At 47.6% G+C, this 23,179-nt stretch overlaps 1 protein-coding gene across 1 annotated transcript; it reads right to left on the reverse strand.

The window, feature by feature from the left end:
* Positions 1–10,482: 10,482 nt before the first annotated feature.
* LOC125945748 (uncharacterized) lies at positions 10,483–21,949 on the reverse strand. Its single transcript, XM_049668022.1, has 5 exons — positions 21,929–21,949; positions 21,211–21,356; positions 11,656–11,807; positions 11,075–11,241; positions 10,483–10,647 (listed from the first exon to the last, which is right to left on the reverse strand). Exons 1-5 carry the CDS (start codon positions 21,947–21,949, stop codon positions 10,483–10,485), a joined length of 651 nt encoding a protein of 216 aa, XP_049523979.1.
* Between the last annotated feature and the right edge of the window lie 1,230 nt (positions 21,950–23,179).

Genomic DNA, 23,179 nt, shown 5'->3' on the forward strand with positions numbered 1-23,179 from the left:
TGAGAGAATGTTTTGACCATGGCGTCCTTGCACTCCCTTTTCTTTTTTTGTTGAAAAACTTTCCAAGGAGCAACTTTACAAGGAGGTTTTTTTAACTGTTCTCAAAGTGCAACATCAGGGAATTTGTCAACAGCACGACGGTAGGCACCTCTAGCCATAACAACGTGAATGTCATGCAAAGTAGGAAGACTGCGCAGTGTACTCACGCTTTTTCGGTGACGTGCGCGGAATTTAGTTTTTGTAGCGCGTGAGCTTGTTGAACAAGGCTCCCTCCCTGATCATTAGAGCAGGAGGGCACATCACGCCTACGCGAGCGCTCCTTGGGTGAACGGGCGAATTGAGCGCGTTGCCTTTCAACATCTGTGGTATGTGTGACGGGTTTGCGATGTATGGTAGGCAAGGCAGCCTTCGCTTGTGATTTAAGACTTTAAACGCTGCAAGCTCATGCTTTTCCATGTTTTCATGAAAACTGCGCACGTTTGGTTTGAATTAATCGTTTGCTGTGCTGTACAACCTGAAAATTGACACTCCCCGAGTCAATTTTCATGAAGTGTAGTTTTGCTACACTGCTCATATTGTTACCGGTTACTGTTCGTGAGGAGATGGTTTATTGGGACGCAACCGACGGTGCTGAGCGCGGCCGAGGTTCCGCTATCGCTAGGCGAACGGCTTCTGTCCTCTCTTACCCCGAGTCCCCCTACTGCTGGCGGCACATACCCAAATCATCGACTTTCACGCTTGTAACACATCCCCCCACGTAGAGGAAGCCCACCGGGCAAGTCAAACAGCATCTCGAGCGGTGCAGGGCTTCAAGCGGGGAACATGCGTCACTTGAGTGTTTGAAGAGCGTCGACCATTATTAGAAAGGAGACGCTATGCGGTACGTCAATTCGCTTATATGGTCTAACACAACGTAAGGTCCAACATAGTGTGCCAGTACTTTTTCGCACAACCCACGTTTTCGGGTAGGCGTTCACAGCCACACTAAGTCACCGGGATCATATATGACGTGTCGGTGGTCGTAACGTGCCTTCGAGCGATCTTGTGAAGCAACAGTGCGCAAATAAGCAAGGCGGCGGGCTTCTTTCTGCACGACAGTTGGTCTCGGATATACAGGCATCATCGTGGTTCATTAGATTAGATTATGGAGTTTTACGTGCCAAAACCACGATCTGATTATGAGGGATGCCCCCATCGAAATGTGGCCGCCGTGGCCGGGATTCGATCCCGCGATCCTGGTTCATAAATGGGAAGATCGTATCAAGGGTATAACGTGGCGGCTCGAGCGTAAAGGAAAAAGAAGGGGCTGCAGTGGCTGCAGCCGGTACTTTCGTGCTGGGCGGCAGTGTTGCTTGTGCCCACTGGTTTCGAGGCTACTCCTTTTCGGCCGTTAAGGAGATCGGCGAACTCCTTCCAGAAAAGACCGCTTCTGAAAAAGAGATTGCTCCCTGTCGTGTGTCTGCGGGCGAAACTTCTTCAGGAGAAGTCTTTTTGCTCAAAAGACTTTCGAGTGCCCGCGTGACAGGGGTATTACAGGGACAATAACGGAGGCCAAAATGGCGACGCTATATCAAGCGGGAACCCGTCGTCTTCCTTCACGGTGTAGCCACACTGTGGAAGGTGGCTGTTCCATATGATCACCCCCGGCAGTAGAAGCACCGTCGCGGTGCTTAAGCTACACATCCGCGGGTGAAAGGTGTGGTATGGCTTAATCTCGCCACGTGAACGAATGTCACTTGTATCTGACTATGACGCTGAGAGGTTGGCGGGGAGGTGGGTGCGGGCGAGCTGGCGGGTGCGGGCGAGCTGGCGCGCGTGGTCGGCAATCGCGTCGCGGGCGTATTCTGTGGCTGAACGTGCGGGCGAGGGCAGCAATGTGTCCAAGGGCAACGCGGGTTCTTGGCCATATTCGAGATAGAATGGTGAATAGCGTAGCGTAATCAGTAGCGACGGCGACCCATTTATATCCGGAGTCCGAGAGAGGAAATCGCCCAAGAAGGTCTAGACAAACACGAAAAAAAAAAAAAAACCACGCATATCCACGGGGTCAATGATGATGAGTGGGCGAAGCTCCGGAGGGAATCATCGGTAAACCGTGAATCTTCCGTGTAATTCGCCCAGTCTCGCCGCACTAAATCGAACGATTGTTCCACCAATGACACGCGCCATATGTGACGTCATTCCTATTTTATAACAGCGCCCTTCATTATAATTGCACCATCTCCCGCTTAAGGGGACGCTAGCACAAACGCGTTAGAAACGTGCAGTACTCTCTAGTAAGGGGGAGAGGCCACAGCGTCTTAAGCGGGAGACACACGGTCCGATTCGGTGTCCGATCCGGCGTCCGACGCGCCGGAACGGCAGCCGGAACCGAGGCGTTTTGCCGCGCCGAAGCGCCGGATCGGATGCCCGGCGCGCGACAAACTGGACAGATTTTCACCGTCCGACGCGTCCGACAACCACACCGTCGTTCGGCCGCAGCCAATGACAGCGCGCCTAGCATGTGACGTTCTCTGACGCTCCGTCCAGAGAGGCGGTGCCGACGGGCCGATCTCTTGTCGCCTCTTTTTTATTTTTATTTATTTTTTATGCCGGCTGCAACAGCATTGCTACAATTTGTTTCTGACACGAAATAGTTACGAGTTCGGTAAAATTATCTCGAACATGTGCCTGTTCTGCAGAGCAGCGCCTAGTTCTAGCACTCAGCTACTTGCGAGATCGGCCGGGAGCCGCGATGCGACAGCATTTCGCAGGTAGACAGCAAACACACCGACTGTCTGAGCGAGGCTACTTGCTTAGCTTGCACGCTTGCCCTTCGCATCGACGGCGTCGAGTAATCCAAGTGTATTTAATTACGGGTAACCTACGTGTACAGTGTTAATCGTGTTGGCAAAAATAAGCGCACTTCGACGATCTCGGACTGGATCGCAAGAGCCGTCGGCTGTGGCGTCCGCCGAGCTAGGCCTACAGGCCCTATCGCTGGCTGTCGGCTGAGCCGTCAGTGGAGAACACACCGCTGCGAAGTGTTTTGTCGCTCGCAAAGACGTAATTTTAGTGATAGTGTTCGCGTAAAGCGAAGCCGCATTGCGCGAAGTTGTTTATGTTGTATTTGAAGTCTTCCGTGCGTACAAGCTGGGGCGCAAGATCTGGGCGGAGCTTAGGCGCCGCTCGCTCGTTCGGATGCCCGTCCCGTGTGCCCCGAATCGTATGCCGCACGCCGGAGCATGCGGCGCTGCACATCGGATCGGACGCCGAATCGCACCGTGTGTTTCCTGCTTAGCCGTTTACACATGCCGGGACGTGCACCGCGTTTGCCGACGCCATCACATGACTGCTGAGAGAGCATAACCCCCGTATTCATAAACGCTCCTCGACTTGAACTTGACTTGCCACCGCCTTCAACGCGTTTCGAACGCGCTGCCGAAGGCGGTGGCAAGTCAAGTTCAAGTCGAGGAGCGTTTATGAATACGGGGGTAAGGCGGAGAGGCCACAGCGTCTTACACCAGCTTCTTACACGGGCCGTAACGCGCTAGCACAAACGCGTTAGAAACGCGCAGTCTTTCGTTAATGTTGGGTATTTATTGTCATCGTGGTGCGTGTGCCCATGTGCGCTTCGTGGCGTAGTGGTTAGCGCCGCGCGTTCGGAAGCGAGGGGTCCCTGGTTCGATTCCGCGCTACGGACACAACTTTGCGAATTTTTTTTTCATAAAAGTAGACGTGGCTACCTACTACTACATACTACAGAGGAGGGACAGACGCACACCCTAAGGAGCTTCGCCCCTAAAAGGTTCGGGTGGGACGTCGATTGGCTGGAGACATCCGGCTGGAAGTATGGAGGGCTTCTTCCGGCGCTGACAGGGCCCACAAGCGGCAACGTAGCGCTGCACGGAGCGGGCGAGACCCGACCAAAAGAAGCGACGGCGTACATGGTCGTATGTGCGCAAGACGCCCAAGTGTCCAGCCAAGAGAGCGTCGTGAAGTTCGCCGAGGACAGTCGAACGCAGGTGTAATAGAATGACGAGCAGAAGAAGGTCAGGGTCGTGGGGATTGAAATTGCGGCGGTATAATGTCCCCTCCTTGAGGAGAAACATCCGGAGAGAGGCGTCACCAGGCGTATTCTTCAGATGGTCGATGGGCACTCGTAACGAAGGATCGCGGTGTTCTTTGCCAATTTCAAGCAGCTGGGACACAGAAAACGGAAACGATGGCGTCCGCAACAACCGGTTCATCGACGGGTTAGCGGGACAATCTATCCTTGTGCAAGCGTCCCGTCTTATATACCACGGGAATCTTGCAGGCGTAAAGCCCAGCGAGTGAGTCGTCCCGTGGGGTCTTTGAGCGAGGATAGCCAGCAGAGAGCGTGGTGATCAGTGATAACCCATAATGGGCGTTCGTATACAAGTATGCATGAAACTTCGCAACAGCCCACACAAGAGCGAGGCACTCGCGCTCTGTGATCGTCAGGGGTAACAAATGCAGTCTTCTCTCGGTCATGTCGACGCATATCTGCCAGTAGCCGGACCGTAAGTCGATAGAAGAAAAATAGGTGGCACCGTACAGGCAGTCTAGAGCGTCATCACTGCGTGGCAACGGGTAAACGTTCTGACAAGGCGGCGGTAATCAACGCCAAATCGCCATGTGCCATCATTCTTTTTCACTAGAATTACTGGGCTGCCCACGAACTACTCCAGAACTGCACATCCACCTGCACGTCAGCTTCACACACCTGCACGTCCGCTTGTTTATGATTTTGCACAACTTGAGTACTTCTATATAGGTTCTGCATGTCTCTGTCGGACTCGCTCTTTGGGCAAGTGTTCTCGCAAGTTTTTGGCCATCAGTGTGGCCAAAACATTTCCCTATTTCCTCAACAAAGAGTTCCCATGTTGTTCAGGACTCTTCGTGATTCTCGAAACACATCACTGCGGTTTCTCTCAAAAATAAGACGACGTTGTCAAGCTTCGTGACCGAGTTCCAGTGGTTATATCGGCTCACCCGATTCTAGTGCGTAATTCACTCGTCCACGTCTTTTCCCGCGAACGAGCGGGAAACCATGTAATGCAAACCATGTAATGGTTTGCAGAAGCAGCTGACGTTGACCTTTGCGCGGTTGCAACTAGCTCCGGGTCTGGTCCTCCGTTCTGTGGCATGACTCTTGTCGGCGAGAGACCGGCTAGACGGCGCCTCCGGCGAAGTTCAAGCGGTTGCGACTCCGTTGTACGGCGACCTCGTGTACCCAGCACCTCCTGTTACGGGTTACTCTAAGAGAGGATTTATTGGGACGCAACCGACGGTCGTTGTTGTTGCCTATCACGCATGTGACTCCTACGACGGTCTTGAGCCGCAGCCGAGGTTCCGCTATCGTTAGGCGAACGTCTTCCCTCTCTTACCCCGTGTCCCACTACTGCTGGCGGCAGATACCCAAATCATACAAGACTTTCACGCTTGTAGCAATATGTTTTCAGCTGCCTTTGAAAGAGCCGTGAATATACATATTTATATCTAGCCTCTGGGGTATCAAGCTTTGGCTGTGCCTTTTTGGCTTTGCTCGTCGTGAGAATGTTTAGTTTGTCTGGCGACATTGTCAAATGAGTGTCTACAAAATGAGATTCTGCCAGCGCTGCGGTACACAACACTCATAGAAAAGTTTCCTTTCTTCGAACCTAGCAGCAAGCTTGCTACGCAGATGTCGTAGAACTTCTCAAAGGACGTTTTGGCGATCCTAAAAGGATAGTGCAGCACCACCTGACTGCGCTTCGCCATCTACCTCATGTAAAGTCCGGAAGCGGCGTACGCGGCCTCAGGCAGCTGTATGATTCCGCGCAACTGCATATCCGCTGTCTGACTGCACTAAACGTATCCACTGTCAGTTTCTCTGCAATGCTGATTGATATTTTACAGAAGGCATTGCCATACAAGGAGTCAGACTTTAAGACAGCCTGAGTCTGATACGAACGTCTCGGAGCCAGCACTAGCAGCTACAACATCGGAAGCGGAGTTAAAAGAGCTGCTCATGTTCACACGTGTTGAGGTAGAAAGCCGAGAGCAGTGCAACACATCGTCACAACGATCTGTCGATGACCGTGCTGAGAGAACTCGAGGCAACAGCACCGCTTCCATACTGCACAGTACATCATACAGCTGGAACGAGTGTTTCTTCTGTCGATCTAAGAAGCACGGTACACGCTCCTGCGACGCAAACCTATCTCTTGTTTCGAAGAAACAGAAGCTCGCTAAGGATAACCGCTGTTATAGATGCACATCACGAGGTCACCAGGCACGGTCTTGTCATGTCAAACTCACGTGCTCAGCTTGTCACGGAAGACACGCCTCGAGTATGTGTGACCCTAACTACAGAAAGACAGTCCAGCGGAAACTTCGCAACCAGCGGTGGCTTCGAGTAGCACATCAGGAATAGTCTCGTCGCAATCAGTAATGCTTTGCGACAGAGATTCCACAAATGTCTGCGCAAAGATGGACAAAGAAGTGTACCTGCAGACTTTTCGCGCTTTTGTCGTTAAAAAGAACAGGTCCAGATACATCAGAGAGATTCTAGATGGAGGCAGTCAGAGATCATTCATCACAGAAGATCTCGCTGAGAAACTACAACTGCAGATACTGGGAGAAACCCGAATTGGCATTCAACACCTTTGGCAACGCATCCCCAAGTTCTGCTGAAATACGCAAGGTTGTTGAAGTACCACTGCGTAGTCAACAATGCTCCGACATCCATATTGTTCAAGCAATTACAGTTCCCGTTATCTGTCACGACAATGCTGCGCCGACAGCTGATAACCTCATTCAGAAGCTGCGATGTGAGGGCAAATTTCTTGCTGACGACAAGAATTTTCTTGAAGCGGAGACTGAGAACGGCCTCAACTTGTTGATTGGAGGTGACCATCTTTGGGAAATCATGACGGGAGAAGTTGTCAGGAGCAAAGAAGTTCAAGGATTGGTCGCAATCAACACGGCACTCGGTTGGACACTGCAAGGGCCGAGTCGCCAAAAAGCCTTTCTTCACTGCGACGCTAACGTTATGGTCTGTGTTCTGCGAGTGGAAACGATTAGAGACAACGAAACAGCGCTACCTTGGAAAGAAGACCAGGAACAACTACTTGGAAGCAACCGTGATCAAAATGTAGGAAACTAACGAGACGCGAAGAAACCAGACACAGAGCTCATCGTTCCAACTTCTCTTCGCAGTGCTCGCCTGCGCACGTTTATTAGTCTTTTTCTACATACTCCCGCCCGCCAGTAGCAAAGTCCAATTCACGTTTGTGCGAAACCCGGGAAGGACCACACAGGAAGAGCGGTCGATGAGCAAACATGGCGTTTAATGGAACAACAGTGACGATGATGATAGCAGGTGAGCGAGGAAGAAGTTTCTACAAGGGCTATATGTATTTGTGTGCAGTATGCATGTGATTGCTTTAGTTGGCAATCCTCTCCTTCTGTCACGGTAAGATAGGCATTGCCTTCGAGAAAGGCCTCCCGCCCGCTCCTTCTGGAGTAGGGACACTTGATCTCGAGGAGCTCTGTGTTCTATAAGCCCATCTGGACTGCACCCAAGCCACGGCTGTTTCTCCTTTGTCACAAAGCTTGCTTCGTGTACTGTTGTGCCAGTATTAAGAGCATGCCAGCATCGGGCAGCTGGCTCAAGCTTGATGCCATACAACATAGCACGTGTGGTCACACACTTTGGTTGTGAGCATGCTTGCTGTCAGCAACAGCTCCTTCATCTTTTCTGCATCGCAGTATCTTGTGAGCCATTCTCGTAATCCTGCATGACCTGTAAAAGGTATGATATGTATCATGTTAATACAAGATACATCATGCATCTATCTGTGTAGTCATTTGCACATGGGCTGCTTTCATGAGTAGGCACTGTAGTAAAATTGAGCTTGCCTTTCCAATTTACATGCTGTGTGCGTTGGTTACTGCATTTACTGACACACACTGTGCTCTCGCAATATTGCTTGGCGCTGGTAGTGAGACTGGCGTAGGATCCTCAGTATATGTTGTCTCGCACCCACATGTAATCACTGCACGCAGCCTGAAAAACAATTGTTTAAATAAAGTCAATACGTTGTCTTTGGTTTATTTTAGGTTAATGTGAATATCTACTTGCATGTCAGACTCACCTGGTCTGCACTTGTATATCTGCTTGAGCAGACGTCTCGCGTCTTCTTTTTCAAGGAGCATATCCACCATGGGGCCATTTATTTCCTTGAAGTAGTCTAGAACAACCATTGGGTTAAGGACATCGTTGGTTGGAGCATCTATGTAATATTATGCTTTGAATTGTAGGCTCCAAGTACAAAGGCGGTGGAAAACAAATTTTATACAAAGGAAAAAAATGCACTTCTAACAAAGTTAGTCACTCGTTGCAAATATTGTTATTTCTTGAATTTTATTTATGCTGATTTTAGGTTCACAAATAATTGAATTTGTAATAGTTAAATTCAGTTTTTAGTTATATACGGCCGTTGACAAACATAAGCAAAAGAAAATATGTTTATGCTGTGGAATTCTAGTTTCAGTGATGATGTCTACGTGGTTCACTTATTGAGCTGATGAGTTAAAGTCGATGTTTCTACTGTGTGTGTGACGGTGGAGATCTCATCGAGCGCAGCTGACGCTGATTGCCGTGCTATTCCCTGCTGCATGAACTGTATTATAAGTTTCGCTTCCGCCTTCATAGCCCTATTGTGCTCTTAAGCAGGAAAAGAAAAAGCGTCGGTAAAGTCTAATACAGGCTTTTAATGATGGCTTCACCGCAATACAACTGTGTAATGTGGTGAAGCATAAGAGTGTTTAGCAATTCGCTTGAGTGACAGTTGGCAAATCGGTTATGTTGAAGTTGCTGCTCGTACATTCAGTGTTGCCAGGTCCGACGAAGCGGCGTACCCAAAAGCTGGAGAAGTTGTAGCCCAAATGTAGCCAAACAAAAAAAAATTCAAAATATTTCGTAACCAAATATAGCCATTTTTATTTGCAATTTTATTTGTGTATACATTTTCACATTTGACTACGGCAACCCTTTTTTGCACACCCCACCGTAACAAAATGTCCGTGCCGCCATAACGGTCGGCCCTTTACATCCATCAACAACAGCGACATCCTGCTTGCACAGAACACTTTTTGGTTGGCCCCGATAACTCTTAGTTCCATGCGAATCTCTGCAGAGGGCGAAATCAGTGCTTTTATTTTATGACAGTACTAAGTTATTATTTTTAGTTATTTACAGTAACATTAACTACGAACTCTGCTTTTTAGTTGCCGTGCACACCTTGTAGGCCCTACACAGATTTGCCACAGAGCCTCCTTTTTCAACAGGCCAAGTCGTGCTGATACAGATCGCCTGGCATGTCAAGCACATGATGCTCCCTTGGATGTACATTCATTTGTACATAGTTGTATAATTGTGCATATATTTGTAAAAAGTGGTATCAAGTGCCACTGATCTTGAAACTCGTTCCTTCACGTCCCTACAGTAAATGAACAACTTCAACACATCTTCAGTGTGATGTTTTATTCGAAGTGAATAACAGTCATCATGATACAAATCAACGTACACAGGGTACGATTTCACGGTGCCAAAGTGACAGTATGGTTTCCACTAAATGGGATCTAATACATTGTGAAAGGCTGCTGGCACACATAAAGTCACATAAATGTCTGTCATTGATACTGTTTCTCTTTGGGCTCATCCACAACCATTCGCGTTCACCCAGCAACTTCACAGCACAAAAGGTGTTGCAAGACTTGCCTGTTATGCATCCATGTTTGTAGCACAAAATAGATGCTATTTTCAATTACTGCCACAATAAGGCCACCAGTGTGAAAGTGCAGTCCGGCGCCTTTAAGGAACGACAGACGTGAAAAAATACTGTGCACTTTGATAGTCTGACTTATAACAAGGCCAACAAGAACAGCCTGGCAGTGAATGTTGTAAAATAATGGGTACATCAACGGCTACGTTGGCTGTGTAAAAAATTGTTCTCAACATTAATGGGGACTAGATTACATTGCTATCACCGATATGGTAACCTGATATATCACAACTATTGAAAGTAACACGCACTTAATTCTAAAAGAAATAATATGGCAACTTGTGGCTTCCATAGGGCAAAAAAATTGGAAAGAACATATAGTGTGAAAATCATAACAGTGGATTTCAGTACCTGTTGTCACAGCATTTGTGTTTGAAACACTGTTGTGGCTAAAATAAAAGTGACTACATAGTCATGTTCCTTGAAAAGCAGCAAATACATAAGTAGCTCATAAACAGCAAAACGAAAGCACACACCCAACCAAAAAGATCAAACGTTAGACATACAGTTCACTCACCGAGACAAACTTGCTTAGCAAGTGGAACTAAACATAAGAAAAAAATTACAATAAATTAAGCATTATGTAAAATGTAAGATATTAAACAAATAAAATAATAAAACAACATATAATAGTGACTCCTGTCACAAACTACGGCTGAGGCGGCTCGCGAAGGCCATGGGCGAGAGCAGCTACGAGCTGGTGCAAGATGGTTGCGATGAGGGCAGTCGCCTCCCGCATACCCCTCATCTCCACCGCCAGCTGCTGCTGCACCACGCGGGAGGCCCTCAGCTCCTCCACCAGTTGTTGATGATGCTGCGAAAAAAATGCACTTACTGCAGCTAGAGGATACGAAATTGTTCGTTTCACAGTGTTTGCAAGGGTTACACTTACAGCACGGTTACTTAGAGGGCAGTGAGAACGTATGCATATGACGTGAGAAGTTGAAGTACAAACTGTATATGATCTGTTAGGTTAAAAACATGTTCAAAGACAAAAAATGCTACCAAGCCACCTTTGTCACTAAGAAGGCAATGTCGGTGATAAGCTGAATTTACCTGCAAAAGATGAACATGCTGTGCCGGTACATGCAACCACGGAAATGTTTTGTAATTTGCGAAGTAACAGCATGAGAAACCACCTCACAGAGGATACAGAAGTAAACGAACACTTGAGCCCAGTGAATGCAGATCTCCTATACAGATCCCCTAAAAAAATGGCAACCTGCGCGAGTTGTACGTACCTGTCTGTTTTGATCAAGGAGCATCTGGTGTAAGGTGACAGCCTCCACGTTTGCAGCCTCCGCCAGCTGCCCCTGCCTCGCGTATTCCGATGCTGCCCTGCAGGCCGCATCTTCTAGTGGCTGCTGCTGCCGACGTGGTCTGCGGGGCTGCTGCTGAGTTGATGGTCCTTAAAAATTAAATGGGCAAAGAGGATAACAAATTTGGTGTGCCCTTCTATGTTGAACATTCACTAGTTCATAGGTGGGAAACATAGGAAACTATTCCCGGCAACAAGCTGTAGGCAATATAAACCTTACAGTTGGTTAAATAAATAAAGCGACACCACAGCACTACAATATGCTGCACCAATATTAATTTCTACACGACAACGTGAACGCTACAGAAGCTGGATTACACAAATGGTATGATTAGTCAAACAGAATATAGTTTTGTCTTGCACAGTCAGATTATGGCAGGGACTAGCTGTGTTTCTTTGTAGGTGACTATGTGAAATCAATTTTTTTTTCTGTTTAAAAGTTCACAACAGGCAGTGCTTTGTCCTGAAGGCTTTTCGCATTGCAATTGCTGATAAGTGCCTTACGTGCAGTGCCGCTCGTCCCCGGCTCTGTGCCCACGGACTCTCTTGGGGTGGCGCTGTCGGGAGAGGCACACGGGCGGCAGCGGCCTCTTCTTCGCTGGAGCTTGCCTGCTGCAACAACAAAGCATAGTAGACATACTGTGTGAGCGTTGCACCTGATGAATATGATTTGAATACTGTTATTTTTGCTTCAGTTCCATGAACTGTTTGCCAAGTCTATTCAGATTTATTCACTCTGTACAGAATATGCTTGATGCATCAACTGACTTACTCGTGACTACACATGGTTCACGGAGTAACGAACCATATAATCATCACAGGACGTTTCTGAACAGCATTGGTTTCTAGGGGGACCAGATTTTCATTTCTGCAAAGTATGAATATCATGTGCTGGCATGTGTTCTTAATTGCAAGAAAACAGACATAAACACACAGCAGCAAAACATTCATCAGCTCTGAACAGTGTAACTTCCCCAAAACGGTCCACATAAGAACACAAAACGCTACGCACCTCGGCGAAAAAATCTACCGCCGCGTAGCCTGGGCCGGTCCGGCTCAAAACGTCCATGACACGGCCCTCCAGCCCGCCCAACCTGCCGCCTCCGGTTTTTCTGCAAAAACATGAACACAGTGAGCTTACGTTCCGAAGTATGTTGCTAGGTGCAGGCTCACCTCTTCTCCGACCCAACTAGCGCGGCAAGTTTTTTCATTTCGTGCACTATTCGTGCCCAATACTGGCGCCAGCGCCGGGCTGTTTTTACAGCCGGCCCTAGCGCGTTGAGCGCGGCAGTCAGCTCATTCCACAACGCTTTTTTATGTGCAGCACTCACACTTGGCGAGAAGCTTGTGGCGCCTAACGCCAAGTACGGGTGCTGCTCCATAAACTCAACAAGCAGAGTGGTCTGAGCTGCCGATACGCGGGGTCCCTTTGGAGGTGCCGCCATTTTTTCGTACTTTTAGTTTTCGCCGGACCGCAGCAAATTAATACAAGCAACAAGTATCGTTTCACATATCATTTCACCATGCCGTTAAAAAATAGCGGTTACACTTACTCAATGTTTTGTAACATTATCACAGCATAATAACTTTTTCTGAAACGTAATAAACTTCACAAAGAATAACAAATTATTTTCCCCGGTTAAGTCCACTTCCAACGTGTAGGGGGGATTTATCACTGCGCACTTCACCCACATCCGGAGACAGTTCAGATCGTTCTGTACTGCTTTCCAACCTTCATCGATTCTTGGTTATCCTGTGCGAATAAAAGCAAATGTGAGCATCCCGCGACCACCGCAGATGTTCAGATGCGACTGTCTAGGCATTAGGCACAAGAGGTCGATGTTGTACACTCACCTTGCGCTTCGCTTTTACGGTTTCCATGATGTTCACAGCTTCCGAAATTCTTCTCGGGCGAAAGCACACCGCGGAGGCCGAGACTCATCATCTAATCGTGCAGCGTTCCGGGCAAAGGTACACTAAATGCAAGTCGCGGCACTGATCAGCTGCTTCTACGTCGCCGCCATCTTACCTGTGCACAGCGAAATGGCTCGGATGCGGAATCGACACGTGTGTGACTACGGCTCGAAAAATGCGAATACTTCAATTAATTGGAAATGCGCTTCAGCCACTTGCGCGTCAAAACACTAGAAAACAATTTTAATGTCAGCCAAAAACAATGATCTATTTATTAGGCGTTTATATCTAACATGACGTTGCTATACGGCCCCTTTCGGAGTAAAAAACAAGCAAAGCGTGCTTCCGGCAAAGATGGAGGCTGCTGATTGGCCTCTTTGAAAAACGTCGTCGTGTCCCGCCCCCATGCGCATGTTCTGCGACGTCAGTTTGACGTCAGGATTTCGAATCAGTCTCTGGTTATACTACAGCCCTCAGGCAAGTAGTCCGCCAAAAGAACTACGTCTTTGTCCCAGAAAATTGACGTCATGACCTTTTCGGCCGATTTCTGGATGCGGAACTTTTTCGGTCGTGGGGACCCACTGTGACGCCGTTCATTTGACTGTTCCTTGGTTTCTGGGTCATAAATGTGGAGCCAGGTTTTATCGTTGGTCAATAACCTATCCGAAAAATACTTTTTATCGTCAAAACTGGCCAGAACAGTTCTCGATACCAGTTCTCGTGCAAAACATTTTGGCACCCATTTTGCAGAAAGCATGCGCATGTGTAGGATATCGGTAGTAATGAAACCAACACGCTCTCGGGAGATTTTCAGTAACTGGGCTATCTTTTTGGCAGATATTCGCCCTCTTCAAGAATCAGCTTATGGACTGCATCGCTTGCTGCCGGATGTGTTGATGTGGGGTGCCCAGTCCGGCGTTCATCTTCAATGGTAACATGTCCTGTCTTGAACCGGGAAACACGTTTTTTTTTACTGTGCTGTAGGAAGAACGTATCTCCCCTAATGTTTGTGACATCTCAGTGTGAATATGATTTGCAGGACATTAGGCTACAGATACGTTTTCTACAGTAGGAGCGTCTGTTCCTGTCTTCTATCGGACGTTTTCATTCTCTCTAGAATAAATTCACTATGAACTAGAATAAAATGCAAATATTGGTTGCTATACACACTTTCTTCATATGTATCCTCTGGAAAACATGAATCACAAGTGCACAAACACATTGCACAAACATTCACAAGCTTTGTCCCATCAAACAGTTTAAAGTAATGCAGATGCTTAGCCACAACAACTCATTTGCTACCTAGTCACCATTGCACGACAAAGGAAGCAGACAAGATCACAAAGGTAAAAGGATGTCATTAATACATAGAGCTGAACCGAGGACTCTTTTACGCAATGTTATTAGCTCTATGCAAGCATGTTGTCTATCTGCACATTGATCGCAAAACCGGAATGCTAATGACTAAACATTGTTTTTTGTTTGCAAAGAGCTGTACCTTCGGAAAGGAACACGAGTTGTCCGTATGCATGCACACAACAAGTGCAATATTGGCATGTAAATGAACATGCAAACACTATATTTTTAGCAGCACGTACATGAAACAGTTGCGCAGCAACAAGGTTCTTCCCAGCTCTGCGTTATTACAAAATGCATAACAGTGCCTTCCAATGACAAACAACAAGTAGTCTTATTAACTTTAATATGAGCAACCGTAAAAAGAAATAACATTCGAAAAATATAGCTTTGTGATAGAAACATACCAATACACTTCAAAATACCGTATTTCATACAGCGTGCGGTTCTTCTAACATGCCGGCGCGTAGACGTCGAATGAAGCAGCGATATGGAGAGATGCAGGCAAATACAATAAGCGAATCTTTCGGATCGCTGCGCCCTGGATTACAGCATCGGCCAGGAATATGACATCTTCGCATAATATGACATCAACACCAATGCCGAGCTCAGTGATGCTTGTGTTGAAAAGTAGCGATTGTGAAAGAGTTAGCCACCAATTCACTGATTCGGTCGGAACAAATGGCCGACAGAACTGCATATGGAGCATTTGGAGCTTAGATGTGGTTGCTAATTGAGCAACAAGAGAACAACTCGCGCTATCCCAGCATTCCATTCTCTGAACAATGTATTCAAGTAGGAAAAAGTGGGAAGCTGTTGAAACACCCAGAGGAAGTTAAGGTCACTGTTGATCTTCAATAGCTAGTTACTATCTTCACTAGCTAGTCAGTTAACTAGCTAGTTAACTAACTAGTTAACTGCCTTACGTGTCAGGCCACTCGGCTCAGCAACAGTAGCAGGGCCCGAGATAACGAAGACGCTTTTTCGTGGGGGAAGCGCTGGTCCCTGCTGCTTCCTCCGAACTCGTGTCCTGCAGTCGGAATAGTCCTTAGACATTGTGAGCACTGCGTGCAATGCACATCATGTATACACAAGTCACTGCTCAGAGCACACAACCTTATTGCTCGCACAAAAAAGCAAAAAAAAAAAATGACTGACAACATTTTGCACTCTCGTGCTATCTGTCATGCACATATACAATTTGTGGGGTCACACAACACGTTTTTTTTTTACATGCAACTTTACGCACCTCGCTATCGGCGAAGAACTGAGGGGGGGGGGGGGAGAGGCAGAGAGCAGAACGCCGCCCGTCCTCCCGAGGACGTCACGGACGCAGCCATCGATGCCGCCCACTTTTCCGCCTGCCGTAGCCCTGCAAACCTGACAACGTGTGAGGACGTTACTGTCCGGATTATTAGAGAGCTCACCTCTTCTCGCTTGCGGCCCCGGCAGCCTCTTTTTTGGCTTTGTAGGCTATCTTCGCCATGTGATTCCGCCAGCGGCTTCTTGTTTTCGCTGGTGGCCCCTGTTCATTAATTACAACAGCTACTACCTCCTCCCACAGCTCGCTTTTTCGAGCAGCACATACGTGGTGTCAAAGCTCTTGCCAGGTATGCAATCTGCTCGACAAACTGCAGCAACATAGCGGCCTGCTCCCTAGAAACGCGCGGGCCTTTCACGGACATTTTGTTGCTTTCTGAACTTGGGAATTTCAGCCGGGCCGCAACGTGGTAAAAAAAAAAAGAGGCAGAGATTTTGACTAACCTTAGCGCTCGCATTAAAGGCTCAGTTAGATTTGATTACTTCGTTTTACTTTTTTATACCGTTAATGTAAAAAAAGTTCCAGTCGCTACTCACATTTACCGTTGTAGCAGCTTTCTCGGAGCGGAACCGTCATTGCAAGAGCGCCTGACGGTTACAGTCGCTGCGATCACTTTGACGAAGCTATTGTTCTTTCATGGCGGTGCCCTATTGAAAGTACTCAGCATGATCCACTATGTCCTAAATTTCGTCCTCGGGTGTTATGAATAATTATTTTTGGCTGTTCCTAAAAAATAGGACCATACGTCATTGAATACTCGCAGCGAAAACCACACGACACACTGCAAGCACCGCACGAGAAATATTTACTCACCTCATTCTTGTATCGCACGTCTCCCGGAAGCAGCGTCTAAACTTCTGAAGACAAAAGTACACCGCCGTGGGTCGTAAGAGGGGACCCGTAAAAGAGCGAGGGATTCTGGGATGCGCCGTCTGCTAGCTGTTTCCGATTCGAGTCGGCGCAGCCGCCGCCACCGCTTCGCCGTTGAAGCCCATTGATGCGCTTACAGTCCGACTTTGTCAGACACGAAGATTACCCGGTTGCAGGCGCCTAGCAAAACCATTGTTGGCTGCCCAAACTTCAAGCTCTTTGAACATTGATTCTCCGGCAACAAGGACACGGGTCATGCTGAGTCAAGCTTTATCGGTAGAGTTATCATTTACCGACTTCACTAAAATGCAATCATCCGTGTCTACATCAGTCTTTGAAATGCTCAGTTCTTCACTTAGTACATCCTCCCTTTACTAATATTAGTTTACTAATATCTTGTTCACTGCTTTGCGCCATTTCATCAAATTTCGAATGCTCCGTCTTGTTTCTAGAATAAGTCACAAGGTTGTGAAAGAAGTCCTCGCACTCTCCCAGTTTTTTATTAAGTTCAGTTTTGCTACACTGTGCTGATAAGCTTGCCTTTGAGAGTTGTAAGAGCAGTGAATATTTACATCTAACCTCTGGGGTATCGAGCTTTGGCTGTGCCTTTTCTTGCTATGCTCGTGATAAAGTTTAGTTTGTCTAGCGACATTGTCAGCTCAGTGTATACAAAATCAGATTTCGGCCAGCGCTGTGGTACACAACCCGCATCGAAAAGTTTCTCGTTTCTTTGAAGCCCTTGGATTCAGGGATAGCTGGGGGAAAGTGAACATGTCCGCAATAGAGCTTAGTAAACGGCGATTGGAGATATGGTGGCAGAAAAGTAGGGAGACCACAGGCAACGAGATACAAGAACACAGTTCCCAGTAATTGTTCAAAAAGTTTAATGCTGGGAATATTTTGTATCTCTGGGTATTTCCTCAAATATATAGGTAGGACATTAGGCAAAATAAATAAAAGCTTGGTGACGCAACGCGCCTCCACGTTTCAAAGGGGACGCCCATTGCATCCATTCATCCGTCTGCTACTCGGCGGCCGGCTGGGCGGCGTTCGATTGCGTGCGCCTGCTATGCCGTTGGGGCGGACTGCTAGCATATGTGACAATTTATTGCAAAGGCAACAGCCAGTATGTCAAAATATTTTAAGTGTACTGCAGGGGCCGGCTGCGAGTTACAGAGAGCATAGCAATTTGTCTTGCACGTACTGCCCTTCCACGCAAGAACAGTGCCCGCCAGGGTCGTGGTGCTGCAGTCTGCGACGTCGTGCTCGTTGTCGTTGTCTTCGTTGGTCATCGTTGGCCTGGTATGAGTGGCTACTCAACTTTGTCAAGGCACAGATTGTGCACTTCCGCACTCGCTGCAACAATTGTAGCTGCCTTTTTCGGGCGCGATGACACTACAGGCATCGGAAGCGGCTCTTCAGGACGCCGATGCACCGCTCCACTGCTAACCTTGTGGACACGCGGGCGCTGTTGAAACGCCCTTCGGTGTCCTTGAGGGCGGGGTGGCCAGGCACAGGTGTCATGAGCCATGGCGCAAGCGGATAAGCTCTGTCGCCTGGACAAACACAGATGACGGTCATACTATCTGACATCCCCCTAATACCCCTTGTATACAATACATTGCCTCCTACATTTTTATAAATTCCCACGCAAGTTATTATGAAAAAAATGTTTATTCTGAGTATACAACACAGTCGTTCACTCATCTTGTTATCCGCTTTCGAGGAATTTGACACTAGATTGATGTAGGCGTGTAATCGTGCTCCTGCAGTGGTGCAATACTGCGGCACTGGCTCAGAGGTTGGGGGCTCGCATGGGCCGACTGCGATGCAAGACTTGCACATGCAGACTGCAATGCAAAATAGGATTCTCCCGGCCACTGCGGCCGCATTTCGAAGGGGGCGAAATGCGAAAACACCCGTGTACTTATATTTGGGTGCACGTTATAGAACACCAGGTGGTCCAAATTTCCGGAGTCCCCCACTACGGCGTGCCTCATAATCAGAACTGGTTTTGGCACGTAAAACCCCAAAACTTAACTTGCAATAGGATTCGGCCAAGAAAGGCCAGTACAGTTTGTGCGAAATACCAGAATTAATGTTTCTGTTTATTGTGATGTCTCTGGAGTTACAACGTAAATTGCGTTGTGTTGCAATAACACAATATTTAATTTCATGTTCCAGCACTGCACTGTGTCACCTGTGAGGGACGCCATAGAGGCAAGGTCTGAGCCTTCTTCCGGAGACCTCAATGTGTTCATGGCCCGGCGTCCACGTGATTTGATGGGATTCTTGCAGCCTCGGGCCTAGAATCTGAGCCGCCAGCACCGGTGTTCGTCCGTTGGTAAAGTTACCGCAGGCCTGTTGCGAGTCGGTAACATGAACTTCCCTGCCCACCCTGTCATGTTGCTTTATTACTAGCGCCGCGGCTATGGTCTCAGCCGCAGCTGGGGTCTCTGCCCTGACGGAGGCCGCGAGGGTCAAGGAGTTGTCTCTCCCGTTCACGGCGGCTACCACGAAGAGGCCCCCTGCAGGGTTCGCCGCCACGTCCACGTACGTTACGTAGGTTCACCCTTGAATTGTGGGCGCTGTCTGTCGACCCGCGCCTTGCGTCGTCCTTCGTGGAGTTCATGACTCATGTGCTTTGGTATGGGGTTCGCCTTGATATTGCTTCTGACCTCGGGCGGGAGTGATCGTTGCCCATCGAGGGCACGAAGCTCCGTTGCCATGCCGGTCCGGTGGAGGATGGCTCTGCCCGCCGCCGTGTTCTGTAGTCTGGCTGAATGTAGCCCTGAAATTGCAATATTTACTGACAACCAATCTGGCATCGCGTTAGACACACCAATACATGTAAATTTAATTATCTCATAAAACTACTATGCGCTACAACTATGGCAACACATGCCCCTACTATCAACGTGTTGTAGTGCTTGCCCACTGCAACTGAAACCTATTGATCACATCAGCAACTTACTCCCATGGCACTACTTCCGCTCATTCCCAACAACATCCACTATGCTGACAAGTGATGTCATTTCTTATTCCTGGCACCCCCTTTCCACCAAGAATCGTGCCTCAGACACGCACTCAACAAGTTCATGGGTTATTGTAGTGCAGTAGACAGCATATATTGTGAACCAAGCGAGACACATGCCCTTGTCACTTGAGCAAGTATCTCCCGCTGGATGGTGACTTGGCTCTGCAACACATTCACAGAGCGTCCAGCACTACCTGCTCCAGCAACTCCTCATCACTTCTCTTACTTGGCGGCTGCCTCCTTGAGGTGGCTGAAGTAACAGATAAGGTAACATTCGGTCAGTGTATGCAAAGAAGCGAACGATAAGCATGCCTGCTAAATCTCAGGTACACACTGACAGGAGATGTGTAACCTTGTCACTGTAAATACACATCATTTCAACTGCATGTGTGAAAGAAGTAAGTGTTATGTCATTAATTTCTGAATAAGCGTACTCCACATTAAACTAATACACTCTTCCCCCAGGAGCACATTTTCGCATTTAATAGAACGTTAAACCTGCACCATCATGCCTGTGCTAGCTTTCATTTTTTTAGGTTTAATGTTTCCATGTTGTCGCCATTCTTGGGTTGTGTGTTACGTTTCTTCAACCATACAGAATAACTTACCACATTTACACACAAACATGTTCCAACATAACAGTTTCAATTGCTAAACAGTAATTACCTTTCAGGATTTTTCTGCAAGGCATGTAGCTGAAAGTAATGTCTAGCTGCATAAAGAACTGCTTCCTCAACTATGGGACTGCGCACATTTTTTCTGTGTTCTGCTTCTCGGATGATGGTGTAACCTTCAGCCATCACAACTGCCAGCTCCACCTGGTCTTTCAAACACACCTTCATACAACGTATGCAGATGTCCTTGTATAAAACTTTGCCACAAAATTATCACGGCATACGTCGTCGGGGAGTGACAATATCTGTGACGCTAGGTGCACACAGTTATTAGAAACAGCAATACAAAGTGTTCACATGTATCAGCATGCTATACTCATTAGATGATGTGCTGCACTTTGCCCAATCTGCTGACAATACGCATTTTAACTCATGTGCCACCACGGTCCAGAGCTATTTTGATTTCCTTGTGGCATACCTGTCCCAGCACATCGGTGATGACAGAAAGTGTACAACCGTATTCTTCTGCGAACACGTATACTGCGTAAATTTTCTTTCACATTCGAACAAACTACGATAAACTGTGAAACCACTGCATTGCTGAGTAACATTACTGCATTTTATACACAATTGCTATACATTCCGAGCATGATACCGATTCACAAGTACTAGTACGTTATCTTACCAACTACCTCACTGCTTGCCTTCAGTCGTCACATTGCATACATTCATGACAACTTGGGTCCCCCCTATGTAGGGTTATCACCGACAGACAACTGTAATGTTGAATGCAACATATGACATGCATCAATAAACTGTACTGGGACGTTTGCATACTTCGGTCATGCAAGCAAAGTAAAACATCACATGACGAATGACATTTGCACATGTGCTTCTTTTACTCATTACAACTGCTCACAAGTGTAATGCATAGTTCCTCGCCTCGCCTTGGACGCGCCTGCACCCGTGGTGCGGCAGCCGGAACGGCACTTGGCACAGGTGACACGGCTGGTGGAATTGCCCCACCTCTGCCACTAGTGCCCGGCTCGGACGTGGCTGGGATGGCCTGGCTTGACGATTCCGAGTGACCTTCCTGCAAAAATGCAGACATCAGCAACGAGACTTTATAACATCTGCAAACAATGCGTTGTGCTACTACCTTGCTTGACACCACACCTGCACTTTCTTTTGGACAATGTACAGTTAAAGTCGCCATATTTTCAATTGAAGCTCAAGTTCACGTTGGTTTATCCTTTGAAGACCACTTCATTTTTCGAGTTATTCACAGGGTCTAGATGGAACTACATAGGGTCCGTGTTGTCCACAATGAATGCATAATGTTCACATTTCAAGCTCATCAGTACTTGCTTCTATTTACTATGACAATACACTTGTCTGTTTAATTAGCGCACTTATTTCACCAAACAAAAATACAATAGCACACTTGCGATTGCTATACTCACTTCGGAATAGTCGGACATAAAATAAGCCGGTCCCAGGCCGCCGCCACTTCCCCTGCCATGAGCGCCAGGATCGTTCCCTTCGTGCCACCCAGTCGGCCGCCGCCAAAGGCCGTACAAGAAAAAATTAATGGTTTCGTAAGAAGGTGAAACTTTCTCATCTCCGGCCACCCTAGCGGCTTCGCGCCTAACTCTGTACACATACTTCGACCACCACACCCTCCATTGGGGCTCCGTCTTGGTTGGCGGCCCTTCTGAATTGAGTAGGGCCGCCAATTCTCCCCACAAATCATTCCTTTTGGAGACTGTGAATTCCCCATCCAATTCCCCCCTCTTACTAACAAGCCGGGGGTGCCGCTCCATAAAATTTATCAGAATTTCCTCTTGGCGAATCGAAATTTGGTATCCGGGCATGGTGGTGTGGTGCTCTCCGTACATGTACAGGGCGCCAACTGGCCGTCTGCGAGCAAGACGACCAATGAATTGAACATATTTTTTAATTACAGCCTTTATTTCCAACAAATAAATAGTCGTACGGTGTTTCTTCTTGCACAACCCTGCAATTCAGTAGAAAAAAAAACAATCAGTATTGGTGCCGTCTGTTCACAACCCAACTCAAGGGCCAACAGGTGCAAGTGAACGCCGCCTTTGTTGTCATCACTTTGTCATATCTTAGATTTCACCCCGCCCTTCCCCTCTAAGCGCCTCAAGAATGCTGGAGGGTATTAGGATTGAATTTTCATAATTGCCGGCCTGTGGTCAAGTGTAATCCAATCGCTTGCTTCCCCTTCAAGCTGGGCATTGGGATGCAGTTCAACCACACCTCCCGTGTTGATACTTTGTTACAAACTAAACGAGGTTGTTGAAATTAACCTGGAACTCCTATGTGCAAAGTATCCTGCTGCAGCGCATGTCTCAAGCTTCAGTGAGGGGCTCCTCACAGCAAAGAAGGCTGGATTCTTGTCATTTTGCTCCTTGTACTTGGTCTTAATGCTGCTGCTTTTGCTACATTCAGTTGATTGCTGTGACTCAGTATGTGCGCACATTTTGCCTTCCTTACTTTTTCATTGGTTGGCCGTCCAGGTGGAATTCGTCCAGCACCTCTAGTCAGTCAGGCCAGGTCGGTGCCTAGCCTGGCTTGTGGGCTCCACTTATTTTTCTGCCACGCCTGCTGCTTGCCACACAAGCAGTCTTCAGTACAAGCAATCCGGTACGACCCGCACTGCTTGTTGTGATATTTCTTATCTCATCTGCAGTGGCATCTAAGAGGGAAGGATAGGATGTGTCACCTTCAGATAGTCGGTGCAGTAGTCGCAACTCCTCAAGTGCCCTTTATTTGGGATCGAGGTCCTGCAAGAGGTGTTGAACACCTGCTTTATATTTATTACTTTCTTAATAGACAGTAATATAACGTTAACAGCTTATCTGAGTACGTGTTTATACTGTGCTGATAAAT

The sequence above is a fragment of the Dermacentor silvarum genome, chromosome 5 (genome assembly GCF_013339745.2).
Source record: "Dermacentor silvarum isolate Dsil-2018 chromosome 5, BIME_Dsil_1.4, whole genome shotgun sequence".
In the NCBI taxonomy this organism is placed as follows: domain Eukaryota; kingdom Metazoa; phylum Arthropoda; class Arachnida; order Ixodida; family Ixodidae; genus Dermacentor; species Dermacentor silvarum.